Below are 20,467 nucleotides of genomic sequence, written 5' to 3' on the forward strand. Positions count from 1 at the left end.
GCTCTGGAGATGCTTTCTGTAGATGGGCACGCAGTAGCAAACCCTGGGGGAGGACTGGGAAGCAGTAATGAGGAGGATTGAATTACCAGCCTCAAACAAGCCTCTGATCAGGCTCCAGAAACAAGAAAATAATGCTGTGTAGACATATGCATAGAGCTGCAAGCTCCAGCTTTACAAAATTTCAACAGACACATTCCAGACATAAGTCCTGAAGCAGCTACTCTTCTCCTACAGACGGTTCTTTTGTCATGCCGGGGACTAAAGATGGCCCGCCTGAAGGACTAAAAGTCTAGCAAGACAACTGGCCACAAAGTCTAGAGAGATGCCATTTTATATTTATGTAGGCAATGCTAGAAATGCAGATATATTTGATTATTATTATTAAAACTGATTAAGTAAATGCCAGCTACTCTCATTTGCTCTTACCAGAAGTCTGGCATTGTAATTGTGGGCTACGATACAAAACTTGCAACTGAAATGACTTGATATTTATTTTCCTTAGGATAAACATAAGTGGAAAAATGAAACGATTTGGTTCTGTCTAGGTAAATAATACTGGCTTATTTCATACCCACCTGTGCAACACAACCAAACCCATTAAATCATGGGGTCTGGAAAACGCAATGGGGAGTGAAATACAATAGCTTCCCTACAATTAAAAAGGATGACTAGTACAATTTAACCAGACTATTGGTTTTAGCAATAAGAATACAGCGTAGGGATTCATATGGGTATGGCCAAAAAAACAGACTTCAATAAGAAAAACAGTAAGAACATGTTTTGTATAGTTAAAAGGGAGAATCCATGAATTTGGCAAAGACTGACATCAAGTCCCTCATTATTTACAGTAATGAAGAAAAAGTTACAGAGGGATGAGAAAAAAGTTATGTTCCTGCTGGAATGTGGAAAGCTGCAAGGGCAGCCAAACACCCTCATCGTGGCTAAGGGGAACCCAGAAATATTCAAATGAGGAAATATCAAAGGCATAACTAGTGATTTTTGTGCTCTAGACAGGGATGGGGGGATTCTTGTGCCAAACGCCTGAAAGCTACTGTGGCACAAAAGGGAAGAAGGGGAGGTCTGAGCAGGGGCAAGCAAAGGAGGGGCTCATCTGAGAGTCTGGCTCCCTGCACACTGCCTTACTGGGGCCAGGGCTGGGCTTGGTTCTGTGAACCCTGTTTGGCAGTGATGGCATCCAGGGCTGGTGCCCCCCTTGCCCTACCCTAGTCATGCTTTGCAGGAACATCATGAACTAGGAACCCAACCTCTCTGTGATAGTAGTGCATTTACCAATGTTTTCTCTTTACTAGCAGAATGGAGGCTACCTTTGAAAAGGGGAAAGGATCCCAGGCAAGATCCCAGAAACCAGGCTGCCAGGTGAAGACTAACAAAAACGGGCACAACTGCCTCAAGAAGCAGCACTTGAAACAAATGAAACTGCTCCTTTTTTGCATGTGGAGGTTCTAATGTAGCTTCCATGTCTTCCATATAAAAGGTGAGAACATCCAGACTGCAGAAAATCTAGTGGTTTTGTTTTCATTTTCAGTTGTTCATCTCAAAATAACACCAGTAATGTTAATGGAATGTAAACTTTTGTGCCAATAATGATTTGTAGCATCTAACATAAATATGGTAATGCATCGGTACTGGATCATTAGTGTACAGCACACACTCATTTCCACAACATTAAAGCTTACAGAGAAATTGTCCCGGTTTCTGTAAAGATTCAAAATTTCGTATTTATTTTTTGGGAACACGAACAAAGCATTTCAGTAGCCTGTCCTTTGTCCAAGGTACACTTCCCCTTCTTGGCTAAAAAGGTCCATGCAGGGAAAAATAATTCTCTCAGAAACAAGCATTCAAAGCAATCGGCTGCAACTGGGCCCAGGAAAAATATAAAAATTACAGTATACCCCAATACACAATTGAGAACCTCTCTTTTTCTTGAGCTCACCTTTACCATTGTTTAGCTTTTATAAAATAAAAATGATGAATTTGCATTTATAATAGTCATAAAAACTTACCCTTAAACTGCCAAAGTTAGTTTTGGATACTGCAAAGGCCACAACCACAGGCATTTCTGATGTAGGAAATGAGAAATGTAAAGAAGAATCTCAGCTTTCATTTGAGAGGACAAAAAGTTTTTTGTCTCGTAGAAAAAGAGCCTAGAAAAATTAAACAACTGCATACAGACTCCTGGTGTTGAAAGAGGTAAGCAACTGAGATCTACTTTGGCTGTAGCAGGTTTGGTAATCATCAGCGGGCCAAGGTTGTGCCTGAACACGTTGGTATGATAAAGGTGGACAGAAATCAGTTATATTTTTGAAGGGACAAATCTCAAAAAGCGATTCCAGAAGCCCATGCAAAAATATGGATGGCTGACACTGACTTCTGTACTTATAACTCAGCTACTTTTCAAGGTGCCTCTGAACATGAGATGCCTACTTGTTTGAATTAAACTTGAGAGGGGTGGCGGACCCCTGTTGCCGGCAGCCGGGCCATTCTGCTGGTGGCATGAAGGCAACTGAAAGACATGGTTGCCTTGATGTCCCAAGAGCCCAGTCACGTCAAAACATGCTGCTGAAAAGATTAAAAGGATTTCCCTCGGTAACTGCCACAGGAACTCCCAGGATCCTTTTGGTAATATGGTTTACCTGATCAACTGTGTTTAGGAAAGAGGTCAGACTAGACAAAGCAGGAGAACTTTTACAATCTTTTCTCCAATGCCTGATGAAGAGTGTTTGTGCTGGAAAGCTTTTAAAGCAATTAAATAATTTTTTTTGGCAAAAATCTTGTTGGTCCAATAAAAGATTAGAGAAAGGGCATTCTGTTCCTGTAAGCTCGTCTGACAGTTCTCCCAACTACACACATAGCCCAAAACAAGATATTATCGAGCATATTCTCTGGACCATGATGGCTACTGGAACTTTGCATATTTCACAAATCAATGACCACTCCGGCAAGGTTTACCCTCCCTTGGAAATATGTTTAATTCTTTCCGAATAGGATAAACAGCTGGAAAAGAGGAGTGGGAATTCAAGACTTCACATTTTGCTGCCGTTAAAACAGCTTTCTCTTGTGCAGATAATAGTCAGTGGCAGTTAGAATCCAAGTCTCCAGAATTTCCCCTTCAAAATACTGCCTTCCTTCAGGAGCTCATAGTTATATTTCATTTAAAGCAGAAATAGGAACAGAAATAGTAGAAACAAAAGTGGAAGTAGAGAAATGAAAAAAAAAAAAAAACAAGCAGAAAGTTGAGTCCCTGGAGGAAAAGCTGAAACAAAACAAGAGACATTTGTTCTTTTGTCCACTGAGACAGTCCCCTTCTACTTCCTTCTAATTTAACCCAACAGAATTAAATCCTTGAAGAGGAAAACAATTTTCCTGTACACTGTAAAGAACAGCCTCAATATTAGATTATTTCTCTGTGCTTTCCCTGTGGGTCGGCTGCTTCTGTTTTACCATCCTCTTTGAAATAAATAATTTAATGGCCCAGCTTTTTTTTTGATGCTTCCTTAAATGTCATGCTCATTCATCGCACTGCCTTTTTGGAAATACAGCTGAAAGATCATTTAAGCAGGTAGAATATAGTCCAGTCGCTCTGCTCCCATTTTTAAGTCTTTATACAACAAAAAATGAGAACTAAATTAATGTCAACAGCCCTGTCAAGTTAATGTACAATTTCTACAACTGTCATTTCTTTGAGAAAATTGCTCTAAGAAATTAAAGCTTTGCCTGATATGACTCACAGCATGTGCTGGATAAAGATTTTAAAATAAACTGCAGAACATCTGTGTTACTGGCTTCTAGAATTATCTCGTCACACTTGCGTGCAAGGCTAACACACACCAGCATCAGTCGTAAGAATGTTAAAAAGGAACTCACTCGGACATCTGTAGCATCTCCGTGTCGGATAATGCTGGCCCACGTCATTGGTTCACTGCTACTTTCAAAATAATGGAAGACTTTAAGGACTCGTTCCATGGCCCCTGGAGAACGCTCCATCCCAGTACTAAGGTGAGTCTTTGCACTTGAACTTGGAGTATGGTTTAAATTTGGATCAAGGTAAGCCGCTGCCATGGTTTTACTAGATGCTAGGTATCTGTCATATTCTAAAAAGGGGAAGAAAAAAAGAAAGAGAAAATGAAATTATTTTGGTTGCACCTCAATTTTGTGCTGATTCATGAAACTATAAAAACCTTTATGGCAAATCCTAAATAAACACTTGTTCAGATATTTACCAGATTCTTCAAGATGCTTCTTTTCAATGTACTGCCATTCATCCAGCCCCTACCTAAAGCTGTAAGCATTATCTGTATTTGATACCACACGCGCACAATATCCAAGGAGACTAGCAGCCAAGTCTCTTCAAACCACTCACAAAAGCTTTTTCTGCTACAAACACGACTCCTTTCTTTCAGCTTCCTCTTGGTCTCAATTAACCCAAGCCCCTCAAAAAGACCTGCGATTCCAGCCATTTTGAACCTACTTAGGTTCATAAGCAAAACCTACTTAGGTTCATAAGCTTTAGTTTGACTACATTTCCAGACCCCAGGCCGGGCACTAAATTCTGTCGAGATTCGTAACTAATCTGGAAGTGTTCTCTGCATCAGCCGGGGAACGCAAAAATCGAAGCTGAGCCCTACTGGACCGCTGGCAGAAAGAGACACTTAAGAGGTGCTCCATTATCAAGGCCTCCTCTTTACACCACCAAGTCAAATACTAAGCTGTGACTGGAACCATTATGTTATTTCAGGAAGAGAAACAAGACAGTCAGGACTGAAATAATTTAGAATTGGACAGTGAAAACCCCCACCTTGCTCTTCAGCCAAAAACAAAAGGAAGCCAGCAATTACTAAGAAGGAGAATTTCGTGCCTCCATCAAATGCTGTAGAGCGAACTGGCCAGCTGTACTCTGCACTAGCTGAGCTTTACAGTGGTCTTTAAGAGCAGCCCCATGCATACCACATTAGAGCTGTTAAGTCTGGAGATGAAAGCCCAAGATCACTGTGTCAAGTCTGCACCTGAAAGAAAAAAAATTGCTTCCTCGCTACTCAGCTATGAGAAGATGAATATCATTCATAATCTGCAGTTTGCAAACCCAAGTAATACAAAAGAGATATATGCTCTCAGTTGCAGAAACCAAAATAATCCCAGCCATTTCTTCCTATTTATCCAAACTCACACTGTCACCGCTTGCTAAACTAGCTAGGTCCTACAGATACAGTCCCTCATTTATACCAATGTTTTTACTTCTTTGTTAAGTGGCAATGAGTCACCAATTCCAGAGAACAATACATAGCGGTGCATAGCCCTGCATGCTATGCTTTATAGGAGATGGTGATTTTAGAAATCTATGTAAGCTTTGAAAGCATTTGAAAAATAAAATGCAAAAAGTACAAGTGACAAAAGTGTAGGAAAATATGTAGGACAGAGTACCTGCTTTTCTTTTTGTTGCTGCAGGTATTTGGGTTGAGGAAGGGATGAAAATCAAAAGCTGTTCCTAAGCAAACGGTGAATTGTGATACGTGAGAAGAATGCATGCTCTTAAGAAGCAGTCCTGTGTAGAAAGAAGAAGAGTAAAGGACATCGGGGGTCTACTCCTAGCTGACAAACTTGGGACATGTAACTTAGGGCCAGATTCTGATACCTTTACTCGATTTTAGTGTCAAGAAGAAATGTTGCCCTCAGTGCTAGAAAATCTGAATTTGTTCCATTGTTTATTTACTGACCTGTAGAAGAGGGATGAGACTTAGCCCAGCTCACATACATTTAGTTAGACAAGAAAATTAGTATATTGATTTGAAATTTTCAAATGAAAGTTGCTATCTATAATTATTAGCCCGGTGTGACCCTCATACAGCAGTAAGGCACTTAAACAATGCTTTGTGCATTACAGCATGGAGTTTACAGGAACAGAAAAAAGCCTCTAGAGGCAAGCCTGTGTAGCAGTTTTCACGTCTTGAGGTTTTGTTCTTTAAAAGCGAGCACAGGGAACCAGTGTAGGGAACTATTTTAAGTTTTTACGACCATAAGAACTGCCATTTACTGGGTCAGTCCATCTTGCCCAGATGTCACAGTGGCAGAGTGGCTGCAGAGAGGGAGAGCAAGGCAAACACAATGACCAGGGTTATTTCCGCTGTTCCTCTCCCTTGCAGCCTCCAGCACTTAGGGTCTAGGAAGTTCTGATCCACAGGCTCTATCCCAACTCAATAGCTGCTGATGCCCCTTTCCTCCAGGAATGTGTCTAATCCCTTTTGAATCGGGTTAAACTAGCAGCTCCCACAACATCTGGTGATGATGAGCTCCACCCTTTAATGACACGTTGTGTGAAAAAGAACTTCCTTTGGATAGCTTTAAACTCACTACCTACTAGCTTCATTTTATGACCCCTAGTTCTTGTACTGTGACAGACTAAATAATAAATCCCTATTTATTTTCTCTTCACCATTTAGTATTTTGTAAATCTTTATCGTGCCTCCAGTCAAGCGCTTCTTTTCTGAACTGAACAGCCTACCCACTTTAGTTTCTCCTCATCTGGAAGCCCCTCTATAGCACTAATCATCCTTGCTACCCTTCTCTAGACCTCCTCTAGTTCTCCAATATCCTTTTTGAGGTGTGAGAACCAGAACGGGGCACAGTATTCAAGGTGTGGATGCACCATGGATTTATAAAGGGGCATAATGATACTTTCCATTTTACTTACACCCCACTTCTTAATAATCCCTACAGCTTTGTTTGCCTTTCTGACGGCTGCTGAGCACTGAGTTTTCGCTAACTCCCCACAATGACTCCCCGATCTCTTTCCAGTATGTTAACAGACAGCTACAAGCAAACCCTTTCTTATCTTCATATCGACACTATTCCCTGTTCCTTTATACAAACTACAGATGCAGGAGCCACTGCCAGCTCATCCCGGGCCTGCACCAGGAGAGGACCGCTCACCATTGAGGCTTCCAACCAGGTCCTGGTTTCCTGCTCTGGAGCCTGCAGGGTCCTTCCAGTGACAGGCAGGTCAGGGAGTGCCTGTGATGTGAGAGGTGCCTCCTGGTGGTGTCCCTCAGGAAGCAAGTAAGAGACTTACAGGAAGAGGTGGCGAGGCCCCAAAGCATCCTTTGCCATGAGGGCTTCATCAATTCAATGCTGAAGGAGACCCCTAGGACTGCAGACAAAGGACTGCCAGAGGTAGCACTAGAGAAGGAAGAGGACCTGGACTCCTAGGAAGGTGGAAGTTGGAAGCTTGCAACCTCTGGCAGTAAGCAAAAGTCTTCATCTCCACATGCAGCAGTCTGCCTAGAGAACAGAGATGGAGCCCTAGCAACAGAGGAGGAGGAGCATGCTCCATTGGTGGAAGAGGCCAGGTCAGGCCAGGCACCCCCAAGCTTGCAAGGATCAAGACCACCGCCACAAAGAGAAAGCCACAGGTGGTGGTGGTTGGAGACTCCCTTCTGTGGGAGACAGAGAGAGCCATCTGCCAGCCTGACCTGCTGTCTCAGAAGGTCTGCTGCTTTCCTGGAGCCCAGATTTGAGATGTCATGGAAGGATTATCAAGACGCATCCAGCTCTGCCATTACTACCCCATGCCGCTCATTCATGTGGGCACCCATGACACTGCCAGGGGTGATCCTGAGCAGATGAAAAGCGCCTACAGGGCTCTGGGTGCAAGGGATAAGGGCTCAGGTGGTGTTCCCCTTGATCCTTCAGGTCAAGGAGAAGGGTCCAGCACGAGTAGATGCATCTTGCAGATCAATTCATGGCTGTGCAGATGGCATTGTATGGAGGACTTTGGCTTCTTCGACCATGGGATGCTGTTCCAAGAAGGAACGTTAGGAAGAGATATCCACCTGCTGAAGAGAGGGAAAAGCATCTTTCCAGTCTGGCTAACTAACTTGGTGAGGAGGGCTTTTAACTAGGTTCGCCAGGGGATGGAAATCAAATGCCTGAGGTAAGTAGGGAAGTGGGTGACCCAGAACAAGCACAAGCAGCAAGCAGGAGGGGGCAACAGAGGAGGCCTTCTTGTTCTTCCTGAAAAATCAGGGCAATCAGCTAGTTAGCTCAGGTGTCTGTACACAAATCCACAGAGCCTGGGAGACAAGCAGGAAGACGCAGTCACGGAACTAGGACATGACTGGGATAACAGAGACTTGGTGGGAGCTCACATGCCTGAAGCACTGTCATGGATGAGTCCAAACTGTTCAGGAAGGGAGGCAGGAGAGAAGAGGCAGAGTTATGCTGTATGTAAAACAACTGTACAAAACCGGAGACAGGCCCGTTGAAAGTCTCTGGGTTAAGGTCGGAGGGGAGAGCAACAAGGGTGATGTGGTAGGGGGCTGCTATAGCGCACCAGATCAGAGGATGAGGTAGATGAGGTAGTTCTCATGGGGGACTTCAATCACCCTGACATCTGCTGCGAGGGTGATATAGCAATGCACAGGCAATACAGGAAGGTTTTGGAGAGTGTTGGAGACAACTTCCTGGCCAACTAGGGGCCAGCTCTTCTTGACCTGCTGCTCACAAACAGGGAAGGCTTGGTGGGAAAAGTAGTGATGGATGGCAATGTAGGCAGCGGTGACCACAAGATGACTGAGTTTGGGATCCTGAGAAAAGGCAGGAAGGAGAGCAGCAGAGGAAGGACTCTGGACTTCAGAAAATTGGATTTGGACATACTCAAGAAATTGATGGGCAGGATCCGCCAGGAACAATCAGCACAGATTTATCAAGTCATGCCTGACCAACCTGATTGCCTTCTATGATCAGAAGACTGGCTCTGTGGATGTGGAGAAAGCAGTGGATGTGGTGCATCTTCATTTTAGCAAGGCTTTTGATATGGTCTCTCACAACATTCTTGCAGGCAAGCTAAGGAAGTCCAGGTTGGATGAACGAACTGTAAACTGGATAAAAGAACTGGCTGTATCATCAGGCTCCCAGGGTAGCATTAAATGGTTCAATGTCTAGCTGGCAGCTGATATCAAGTGGATTTGATCTATTTTTGTCCAGGCTTTGTTCAATATTTTCAAAAATGACCTGGAAGATGGGAGGGAGTGCACTCTCAGCAAGTTTGCAGATGACTCCAAACTTGGGGGAGAAGTAAGTATCTTGGAAGGCAGAGCTAGGATTCGGAGAGACCTAGACAAACTGAAGGACTGGGCCAAAAGAAATCTCATGAGGTTCAACAAGAACAGGTGTAAAGTCCTGCACTTAGGACACAACAATCCCATGCGCTAGTACAGGCTGGGGACTGACAGAAAAGGACCTGGGGGTTACAGTGGACAGTAAGCTGAACATAAGGCAGCAATGTGCCCTTGTTGCCAAAAAGGCTAATGGCATACTGGGCTGCATTGGTAGGAGCATTGCCAGCAGATCTAAGGAAGTGATTATTCCCCTCTAGTCAGCACTGTTGAGGCCACATCTGGAGTCCTGTGTTCTGTTTTGGGGCCCCCACTACAGAAAGAATGTGGACAAATCAGAGAAAGTCCAGTGAAGGGCAACAGAAATGGTTAGGGGGCTGAGGGAACCGGGCTTATTTAGACTGGAAATGAGAAGACAGAAGGGATTTAATTGCAGCCTTCAACTACCTGAAGTGTGGCTCCAACAAGGATGGAGTTGAACTGTTCTCCGTGGTGGCAGGTGACAGAAGGAATGATGGACTCAAGCTGCAGCAAGTTTAAGTTCCATATTAGGAAAAACTCTTTCACTAGGAGGGTACTAAAACATCGGAACAAGTTACTTAGAGAGGTTGTGGCATCCTTGGAGTTTTTTAAGACCTGACTAGACAAAGCCTTGGCTGGGATGATCTAGATGGGGAAGGTCATGCTTCAACCAGGCTAGATGCGACTTCCTGAGGTCCTTTCCAACCATAGGTGACTCGTAGCAGGGACACATGCCCCCCCCACAGATTGGCAGCAGCTGCCAGCTTCTGTAAGTGGTCACCACCCACCCTGCCGCCAGCTTCTGTGGGCGGTTGCTGCTTGCCACCTTGCCAATGACGCTGCCGCCCACAAACTGTGCCCCCTTCCCCCTCCCAGTCTTGGGAGGCACCAATCATTCATGTTTCCAACTCTAATCTTCTATGATTCTATGTTCAGATTCAGAGACCCATGGCACACTGTTTAAGGGTGGACTCCACCAAACTTGCTCAGATTGTCAGTCCTTCCAGACAGATATTTGCTGCAGGAGAGAACTAATCATTCTCATGGGGGGGTTTTTTAGCCTGAGAACTACACTGAATGTAAAAAGTCCTTTCCATATCAGATTAATAAACACATTGGGTCACACTGTACTGATATAACATTTAAGAAGAACAGCCTTCTAGGAAAAGTTAAAATAGCAACTGTAAAATTCAGAGGAGGTTTTTTAAGATGTTCTATTCAGTTCAGGTTGTAACCACTTTCAGGCCAGATAACTTGGAAACAAAGAAGAATATCCAAAAAGAAATTATCAATTATATGTCATTAATCAACCTGTAGTCAAATCTGCAAAATTACACAAACTACAGATCCCTAAAAAGTTAAGTCTTTTTAAAAAGAGACAACATGATCCAGCAAACAGACACTGGATTGAGAACTGGTGTTACAAGGACCTAACTGGGCACTGTACAGTACACAAGGAACAAGGGCAGTCTTTATACTAAAGCAGTTGTTTCAACCTTTTTTCATTTGTGGATTCCTAAAAAAAATTTGAATGAAGATACAGACCTATCTGAATGATAAGTGTGGGTATTCATATAGTTTTCATTGATCAGATGCATCTTTCATGGACCTCTCAGACAGACTGGGAACTCCTAGAGGTCCATGGACTATAGGTTGAAAACCACTGCTCTAAACTGTTAACAGCAGAGGTTCTATTCCCAGCTCTATTGCTGACCTGCTGAGACCCCAGTGAGAAAGTCAAATCACTTCTGCTTGCCCTCCCAGTGTTTGCCTTGTTGATTTAGACTGGAAATTCTTTGAGACATGGACTGAACTAGAGCATCTGGCTCACTGGACACTCATTTTTTATTAGGTCGTTTGAGGACCTATTGCAATACAAATAATAAGTGCTGTTATTCAAAGAGTTACTAAGTAAAATGCTAACTTCCTCACTCAGTTGATATGTTCCCAGTAATATTCAGAGTAATACTAGCTTGCAAAGGAGTCAGTGTTGCACAGTGCATAAAGCACTGGACTGTCTCAAGAGATGCATAACTATGCCGATCTCTGCCAGAGGGATGCCACGTGGTCTCCCATGTCACTCCCCCACTCTCCTATCCACAGATGGGAATATTAAGGCACAATTATATTCCGTTCCTATGTAAAACACCATCCCAGAACAACACCAAATAGATCCATACCATGCCATGACAAGAAATGTAAAACCTCCCAACACATCTCCACCACGCCCACAATTACTACACCCCGTAACAGAGCCATCAGCATCCCTGCATCTTACAGCTGCACCTCCAGAAATGTAACACATCTCATCCAATGCACCAAATGCCCTGATGGAAAATACATGGGAGAGACCAAACAACAACTGTACACCAGAATGAACACATACCGGAAATCTATCAAAGACAAAAATACCCAGTGACCTCTGGGAGCACATTTCTCACAAGAAAACCACTCTGTCTCCAATCTCTCAGTTCTAATTCTCAAAGGAAACTTACAAAACACTTCTCAGAGACGAGCCTACGAACTCTACTTCATCAATCTCCTGGACACTAAAAATCATGGACTAAATATAGACATTGGATTTATGACAAATTACAACCTTGCCTGACATCTGACTCCCCAGGTACCTCTCTGCTATTTAACTGCTACATTCATCCCCCCAACCCCAAGCCTGTCTCTCACCCACCGACTCCTCAATTTACCTCTTCACTCACTGCCCTATGCGGTACTGGTCAGGCCGCAGCTGGAGTACTGCGTCCAGTTCTGGGTGCCGCACTTCAGGAGGGATGTGGACAGCATGGAGAGGGTCCAAAGGAGGCCACTCGCATGATCAGGGGACAACAGGGCAGGCCCTACGAGGAGAGGCAACGGGACCTGAACCTGTTCAGCCTCCAGAAGAGAAGGCTGAGGGGGATCTAGTGGCCTGTTATTAACTAGTCAGGGGGGATCAGCAGGCACTGGGGGAGTCCCTGTTCCCCCCAGCACAACCAGGAGTGACCAGGAATAATGGTCACAAGCTGGCAGAGGGTAGGTTTAGGTTAGATATCAGGAGGCACTACTTCACAGTCAGGGCGGCTAGGGCCTGGGACCAACTTCCAAGAGAAGTGGTGCAGGCTCCTACCCTGGGGGTTTTTAAGAGGAGGTTAGATAAACACCTTGCTGGGGTCGTTTGACCCCAGTGCTCTTTCCTGTCATGGCAGGGGGTTGGACTAGATGATCTGCTCAGGTCCCTTCCGACCCTAGAAACTATGAAACTATGCCCATCTCACATGGAGACCAGCTCAGCCTCTGGCTTCTTTACTATTCATTCCATCTAGGAAGAGCACACACCAACTGCAGAGACTTCCTCAGCCTGACGGAGGGTTTTTAAACCTGAAAGATTGCAAAAAAATTTTTTTCCAACTATTTAAGTTGGTCTAACAAAAGATACCAGATTCACGCAAAGAACCTTGTCTGCCTGTGTCCTTAGACCAACACAGCTACAACCTACACCCCTGTATGTAAAACACTTGGATCTACTCATAGAAGTACTATTAACATGACTGGACATGTTTTTAAAATGGTATTAGCACCAACCTGGAAAGCCAGTACAGCTATGGGAGAATGAGATATATTCTCTTCTGATTCACATAATCACCAGAATTATTACCTACAATTCTAACCGCAAAACCATGATAACTGGCCATGGAAATGACAGAAAGAATCCAGATGTTAAGCCCAGAAATAGAGGAGAGAGAGAAAAATGCAGAAACACCATTTGAGACATCTGTTCTTCAGATAAGATCACACGTGTACCCCAGAAATATGAAGAAACTTGAAGAAAATATTAAATCAAGCAACTAAATCAGCAAGACTGGCAATGAGAGGATTCAAATTTTTGCCTTTCAAAGAATTAAGTATTGAAAGCTTCATAATACACGGCTGTTTCAGGGAATTAAAGATTGCTAAAAAACCTTCCCTTCAAGACCAAGAAACACGTTTTGAATCAAAATTCAATCAGCAAATCAGTGTGACTTTTGTTTAAGATCCTGATGCTTTCTCTTTTATAAGATACCAAATAAGCAATAATTTTGATACGTTTTAAATGACAGTAACACGTGCTATATATATTTCTGGTTATGGAACAATTAACATTTCCATTAAACCACTCCCCTATTTTCAAGAGTTTATAATGTAGCTATAAAACCTTGCCTTAAGCTGAAATATGATAGGGTACAGTTGGTTTGGACTCAAGAAAAACTGAAGAAATAGTTTAAAAACATATGGTTGGCTATTAAAGTTATAAAGAAAATTACAATTTACTAGCATAAAATGCTTATTTGTGTTCATATATACTTAAAGCAGCCCTCCTTTTCTTAATACTCCCTTAACTGATCTTAATTTTATAATGAAAATTCAGTCCTCTTGGTATTACACAGAAAAACAGCTAAGTTATTACGGATTAAAAAGCAACTGTGGCACATATGGAGATATATTTTTCATGGTATTATTTTAACAAATGTAGCTCTTTTAAAAAAAAAAATAGGACAACGTCAAAGTTGATAAAACTAAAATAAAGACTACTCGTTCTTGTTTGGGTTTGAAGTTGTGTGTCTAGCTATCTACTCATCATTTCAGATGTATACAATGACTAATTAAAAACCCTATTGTCCAATCTCCCAGTTCTTCAGACAGAAATGCAAATACTTCTCAACATCCCATCGACACACTAGAACGAAGCAAAGAGTAGGCAAGAAGATCAAGCTGCCTGCTTAGTCCCCAAATTGCTGGCATTCAACAGCCCTGCCAGGGAGTTGCAACTACCACAAAATGATGCAGTAGACCTTTAGCCAGAAGATTTTATTCTACTCTGCAACAGGGTTCAAAGCACGTGCATGGCATGGAAGAAGGCAGTAATGGGGGTATGGTTAAATCCTATTGTAGCAGGTTCTCTAGAGCTCATGTAAGACCTTAGTCGAAAACTTAGAGCACAATGAGGGGTCCGGCAGACTTCATTCATTCTGCTGCTCTTTCCATTTCTCTGCTTGTATACTTTACTTTGTTGGTGTTTTCACTATCTGCATTCCAGTTGCATTAGGACTAGGGGTGCACCAATAAAAGATTTTTTGGGCCGATAGCAATTATTAACCAGCCATATCAGTTGATACCAATCTGACTGCCAATATGCAGCCCAGCAGCTTGAAGAGCAGCATCTGGCTGGTAAGTCTGTTGGGAAGAACGGGTGTGGGGGATGCAGATGAGGCAGGGTGTGGGGTTGGGCAGGTGCTGCACAACTGGGGCAGGGTGGGCTGTGGGGCAGAGCCACACAGCTTGTCCAGGGGAGATTCCCTGACACTGCACACACTCCAGGGAAATATGGGGGGCATGGGCCCCCTGGATCTGTGTGCAGGCAGGCTGCTGCTATGGGCTTGAGGCCAGGGGCTAGGCCGGGGCTGCGTTTGGCTTGGGTGGGGTGGGGCAGTGCTAAGACTGGAACAGCCAATCAGCAGTGTGAAGTGGGGCCATTAAGGCCCCTTGACCAGTCAGTGCTAGGGCGGTTCTCTTTGTGATAAGCCTGCAAAAATGTTCACTGGTGCCGTGATCAGCCCACAAAATCACCTGTCTGCCACCTCGATTTGGGTACGTCCCTAGTCATAACCAGACAGTGCTCACACACATGCATATAGTGCAGGCATGTTCAATAAAGCTCAGTATTTTGGTTTCTGCTACCCCATCTCAATCCTTCAGGTCTGAAGACGGTCTATGAAATCCATCATAGTGAAGACAATTTATAAAAATTTATAATTCAATCAATCACATTTTATTTATTTAAAAAATATATATATTGTTACACCAATTGAATAGGGTAAGTAGTTAAAATACTGGCCTTTCTTCCAAAGAATTTTTTTCTAATCTAATAGCAGAACTGGTATACTAGAGGCAGCTTGACAATATTTAGAGGATGCGAGAAACTGGAAATACTTTGGTTCAATACCTTTCATCATAAGGTAGGGGGACAGAACTACTGTTAGTATGTGAATTTACTACCTGAACCAACTCTGTCATTTCCTACCGCAACTTCATTAACTTTTGAACATTTTACACATATCCATGTAGAACGCCACAAAAATTACTAAACTTCTATCCCATGAACCCCAATTGAGGTTTAAATATGTTCAGCAGTATGACTGACCCCAGATAGGTTACACTGCAGATCATAGCCTTAGACATCTCATTTCAATGCTATGAAATTCATTTCTCCCTTAAAAATTTAATAACCTGCTCCTTCACAGCCATTATCAAGATTCAGATCTCATTACTTTTCCTTTGCCTTCGTTGCAAGTGTTAGAGACACTCAACAAATGGCAATTTTTTCACATTAAGTTATCTGGATTGTAGAAATATACTGCAGCAGTACCAGCCACACAATTTAAGGTGTTATATTGAAGCTAAGCAAAACAGTTAAAATATTATTGGCTAGAAATGTTCGAAAATGAACAAAATGAAGTAACTTCACTTCAAACATAGATAATAATGCCAACTTCTTGCATTGTGCTTTATCAGACTTGTTCTTGAACCATTTCCCTTTTGGAGAATTGAAAGGAAAACCGATGAAGTTGCATGTTAAAATTTCAGCCATGCCCTAGGCTTCTCCGAGTAAAGAGCTTCTTCTGAACAACCAGAACTGTCGCACGTGCTTCTAATACCTGAAAGAACACACCCCATGTCATGAATTAAAACTTCATACAATTTCATACTCACTAGTAAACCCTGCAGTACCTTAATCAGCGTGTACATAGTTGGGAATGGTCCTGCTTTGAGCAGAGAAATGGAATAGAGCAGTGGTCTCCAAACTTCTTTGATCACGAACCGCTATCAGTAAACATCTTTTGAGCATGCACCCCCAATATATGTATATTTATATAACACGCACCCCTATCAGTACGAAATTTTTGAGCATGCACCCCCAATATATCTATATTTATATAAATATAAATAGAAGTTCTAGTATTTTTTTTCCCTGCACGCCAATGGATCGTCTTGCACACCCCACTTTGGAGACCACTGGACTATAGGACCTCCTGAGATTCCTTCAAACAATAATTTTCTTTAATTTTATTAAGTTGTATAACTTAAGACCCTGAAGGCAACTGTGTGAACTCAGGATGAATTCCAAAGATATATTTAATATATATTACTGCATTAATGGCAGGAAAACCAACAACAGTCTGCACATGATTTTTCATGTACTGGCTCCTTCCACCGAACATCTTTTTGAATGCAAGTTCTTCCTACTTAGTCCCAAGGTTGTTCGGTATACTTTCAATGACCATTCCTCCCTAGAATTCTCATTAGCTATGTTACACAGGGGTATTGCGATGCTTCTGTCTAGGCCAGTTGCTCTCACCCCTCAATAACTTCTTAGAATTTAGCGGCACCTCATTTAATGACTTATTTCTTGCAGTGCCACTGCTTACCTTCTCGTATCCTGCATCACTTTTAAAAGGATTTCCTGGGTTGGTACAGTTGGCAGAGCACCCTGAGAACACAGCAGGGGTGGTGCACAAGTGCACGCAGCAGCAGGGGCTGCTAGGCAGGGCAGAGTGAGGAGCTTGGGAGTGGGTCTTCAAACCACTGGGTATGGCAATGGCTACCAGTGCCAAGCTTGGTGCAGGTGAGGGCAATACAGGCAGGCCCACATTGTGCCCCACTCTATCGATAGTCTGCTCCCTCCTTGCTCCCTGCCTGTACCTGAAGGGGTGAGAATGGCCTATGCTGCTGCAACTACTCCTCCAGTTGCTTGGACTTGAGTGCCAAACCATTCCCTGTGCCCTCTACCCCACAGCTTTGGGAGCATAAGAGGAGCAGGGAAAGGAGCCAGGCTGAAAAAGTGTGCATGTCTGCCCAGCTGTGGCAGAGTACCACATAGGATGGGGGAGTGGGGGTTGTGCTTTTCAGCTCAGCTTGTTCCATGCTCCCAGAGCTGGTGAGACTGGCCATGGGGAACGGTGCCAGGACGCTTGGGCAGGTGCAGGGTGCCAGGCACATGAAGGAACCACCACATATCTTTTCATACAGAGGCTGTACACCACAGCATCAGTTAAAGGACATGGCAGCCTGGTTAAGAGGTGCAACTGCTGATCAGTCACTGCAGCCCTCTCCTGACAACACTCGCTACATCCAGTCTAGCATGCAGAAGGGGAGCAAGCACTTTCAGATGAAAATAAACGACTGTCTACTCCTAAATGCTTTTGTTGCTCTACTCTTATCTACTTTTCCACTCTCGCACTCAAGGGGTATCACATAAAATTCTTCCCTATAATAAACCAAAAGTGATTAGGCTTCTGCCTTTATACTGTTTTCTTTATAACTATTTTCTTTATTTCCTTGACTCATGGGATGATACTATAAAGCTGCCTCTAAATTTCTATTTCTAAAACTACAGAGTAGTATGACTGAAATTGCTTCCATTACGAATACAACAAGTTTGGGGGGGAAAAGAATCTGGTGAACATATTATGACTGGCAACCTGGAAGCCACCAGGTTCCCCAGTAGGACACTAGTATAACGTCCAATGGGCAACGTGCCCCTAAGCTCAGCCCTTCATGACATTAAATAAATGCTAGTAAATTAGGTTGCTCTACATGTGTTTTAAGTAATGGTGACAAGTGCTGGGTAATGAAATCCTTCAAGAAATACAGCACAGGAATCAGTGCACAAGCAAAAGCTTCTCCGTGCTGCCTAGCTAAACTGTCACATATCTGGCCTAGAGAAACAAACCCTAGGAAGTAATTCAATGTTAAGAGTCATTCAATCCTAGACCTCTTTGCTACTATTGTTAAGACCTAACAAGATATCCTTGGCACACTGGCAGAGGCAGATAGTTACAAAGCTAAGTACTAAACACCAACGCAGGAGAGGGTGGGAGAGGTATACTGAAGTTCTGGAGGTAAGACCTGACGTGTGGTGCATCTGGTTTAGAAGAGTCACATTGTGGGTCTGCTTTAAATTCTTAATGCTTAGATTACAAAAAGAAAAGGGGATGGATGATTAGGTCACAGGCTTGGTAGCTGAGTAGAGGTTTGATTTCCAACGCGGACATAACCTGGGAAATAAAACAGCAGGAAGCTGAAAGTGATGTGGCAAACCCTGTAGCACCATGGTAAGATAAAAACCTGTCCCAACATCTTGATACTGGTTTAAAGAAGAGACTGACCGTTCTTTAAAGGGTATTGTTTGTGCAAGTGTAAAAACTAAATAAGGAGATAAAAATATGAAATGCTGCACACAGCAATGTATAATTTAACTATATATACTTATTCTCAGAAACAAACACTACTTAAATCCACCCAAGACTGCACTAGTTTTTCCTCCAACCTAAAGAAGTATTTGTTACATTAATATATTTAATTTAAAGCTTTAAGGTTTACTTCATCTGTGACACTGAAAAATTCACTGAAGGGTTTTTTTATATGAGGATAGTGTCTAAAAACAGACTGTATCTTTTAAGTCACTGTCTTGATTCAGGCAAAAGATTTACTACCTTCATTTTTCCACTGTGAAATATTTGACCAATTCAAATAAGCAGCTTTGTAAAGATAATACAAACAATTAGGTACAAAGCCAATGAAGATTCAGCTACTCAAATTCCATACAAACAGTTTACAGAACAGATTGCCTGATTTCAATTTTGTGAATGCTACAGATTATTTAATTTTCATGGGACTCAGAGAGGTATTCAGAAAATAAAGCGAAGAAGCGGTAAGATTACACCATAACGCACACACTAATCATATCCCTATTCTGAGTTTAACTAGTTATCTTCATAATAATCAATTTATAAACTTGTACAATCCATAACTTTATTTTATACTAGCAAAATGCCCGTGCTGAATGATGGGAGGGGGAGTGGGGAGAGGGCCAGGGATGGAGACCAGCACCTGGCCCTGTGCCCACCCCCTGCTGCTCTGGGTCTGCAGGGCATAGCGGGCAGCATGGGGAGTGGACCCGGCACAGGGAGTGCTCGATGGCTACATGGCATGGGAAGCAGCCCTGGAGTGTGGTGCAAGGCACAAGTGAGAGGCACAGTATGTGGCTGCATAAAGGGGGGAGTGGCGCACAGCTGCAGAGCAGGGCATGGGGAGCAGTCCCAGAGTGCAGGGCACATGGGGGTGCATGGCACATGACTACACAGGGGGCATGGCATGTGGCCACGGGGCATGGCCCAGATAGCACCTACCGGCTGTTGCCGTGCGATGTGGTGAGCCACCCTGGGGTGTGATGCAGAGTATGCAGAGATGTGGCGTGCGGCTGTGGGGGAGGGGTGTCATGTGGCCACAGTGCATGGCATGCAGAGTACCTGCCGGCTATGGCCATGTGGCACAGGGACTGGTGCAGAGCACACGGGGGCATGGCATGCAGGGAGGGATGGGTGGCCACAAAGAATAGCGTGGTGAATGGCCATGGCAGGGTTATGCCTGCCGGCTGCAGCTGCACAGCATGGGGCTTGGCCCTGGGGTATGGCACAGGGGAACATGGTGCGCAGATGTGCAGCAGGAGGGGTGCATGGCATGGGGAGTAGCCGAGGTGCAGGGGAGCGCCCGCTGACTGCAACCACATGGTGTGTAGCATGGCCCTGGCATGTGACAGAGGGCGTGCAGGGTGTGTGGCATGCAGCCATAGGGTGCAGGCATAGGGGGCATGCCCCACTCCACAGCCACGTGCTACAGCACCCCCATGCACCCCCTGCTCTTGTGGCTGCACCCCGTCCTTGTGTGTACCGCGGCTGCAGTTGGGGGGTGCAGGGTGCCACGAAGGGAGCAGGCATGGGGGGGTTGCTCCGCTCTGCATGTTACGGGTAGTGGGCACTGCCCACACCTCACGTGACCCTTCCCCACATGGCCCCCTGCAGCCATGCACCCTGCCTTCAGGTGCTCCCAGTGCAGAGGTGGGGCGTGGCACACGGCCATAGGGTGCTGCATGGGAAGGGGGGGAAAAAGAGTGTCATGCAGGGACTGGGCAGGGGGCACAGGCCACACGCTACAGGCATCTCGCGTGTCCCTTCCCCACGTGGCACCCTACAGCCTCACGCCCCATCCTCCCCTGCACAGGCCCCACAGGGTGCACATGTGCTGCATTCGGCGGATGCTACCTGCGCCCCCCTGCCCGTTGCCCTTGTGGCACCCTGCAGCCATGCTCCATGCCACTTCCCGCACTGGCTTCTGGAGCAGCACTCTGTGGCCGTGTACCCAAGCAGGCAGTCCCCGTGTGGGGGGTGTGGCCGTAGGGGGCACCCCCCCATTCCACAACCATGCGGTGCAGCTGACGGGCACTCCCT

General features: G+C 44.4%; 1 protein-coding gene across 10 annotated transcripts in view; it reads right to left on the reverse strand.

Annotated features, from left to right (window-relative positions):
- PTK2 (protein tyrosine kinase 2) overlaps window positions 1-20,467 on the reverse strand; it is a 352,211-nt gene that overhangs the window by 204,789 nt on the left and 126,955 nt on the right. For all 10 annotated transcript variants that reach the window (XM_019553184.1, XM_019553237.1, XM_019553254.1 and 7 more), the window contains one exon: window positions 3,886-4,112. In XM_019553184.1, the coding sequence (XP_019408729.1) occupies window positions 3,886-4,112 (227 nt within the window). The remainder of the gene's footprint in view (window positions 1-3,885; window positions 4,113-20,467) is intronic.

This window comes from Crocodylus porosus, unplaced genomic scaffold (genome assembly GCF_001723895.1).
Source record: "Crocodylus porosus isolate Cpor-Errol unplaced genomic scaffold, CroPor_comp1, whole genome shotgun sequence".
NCBI classification, from domain to species: Eukaryota; Metazoa; Chordata; order Crocodylia; family Crocodylidae; genus Crocodylus; species Crocodylus porosus.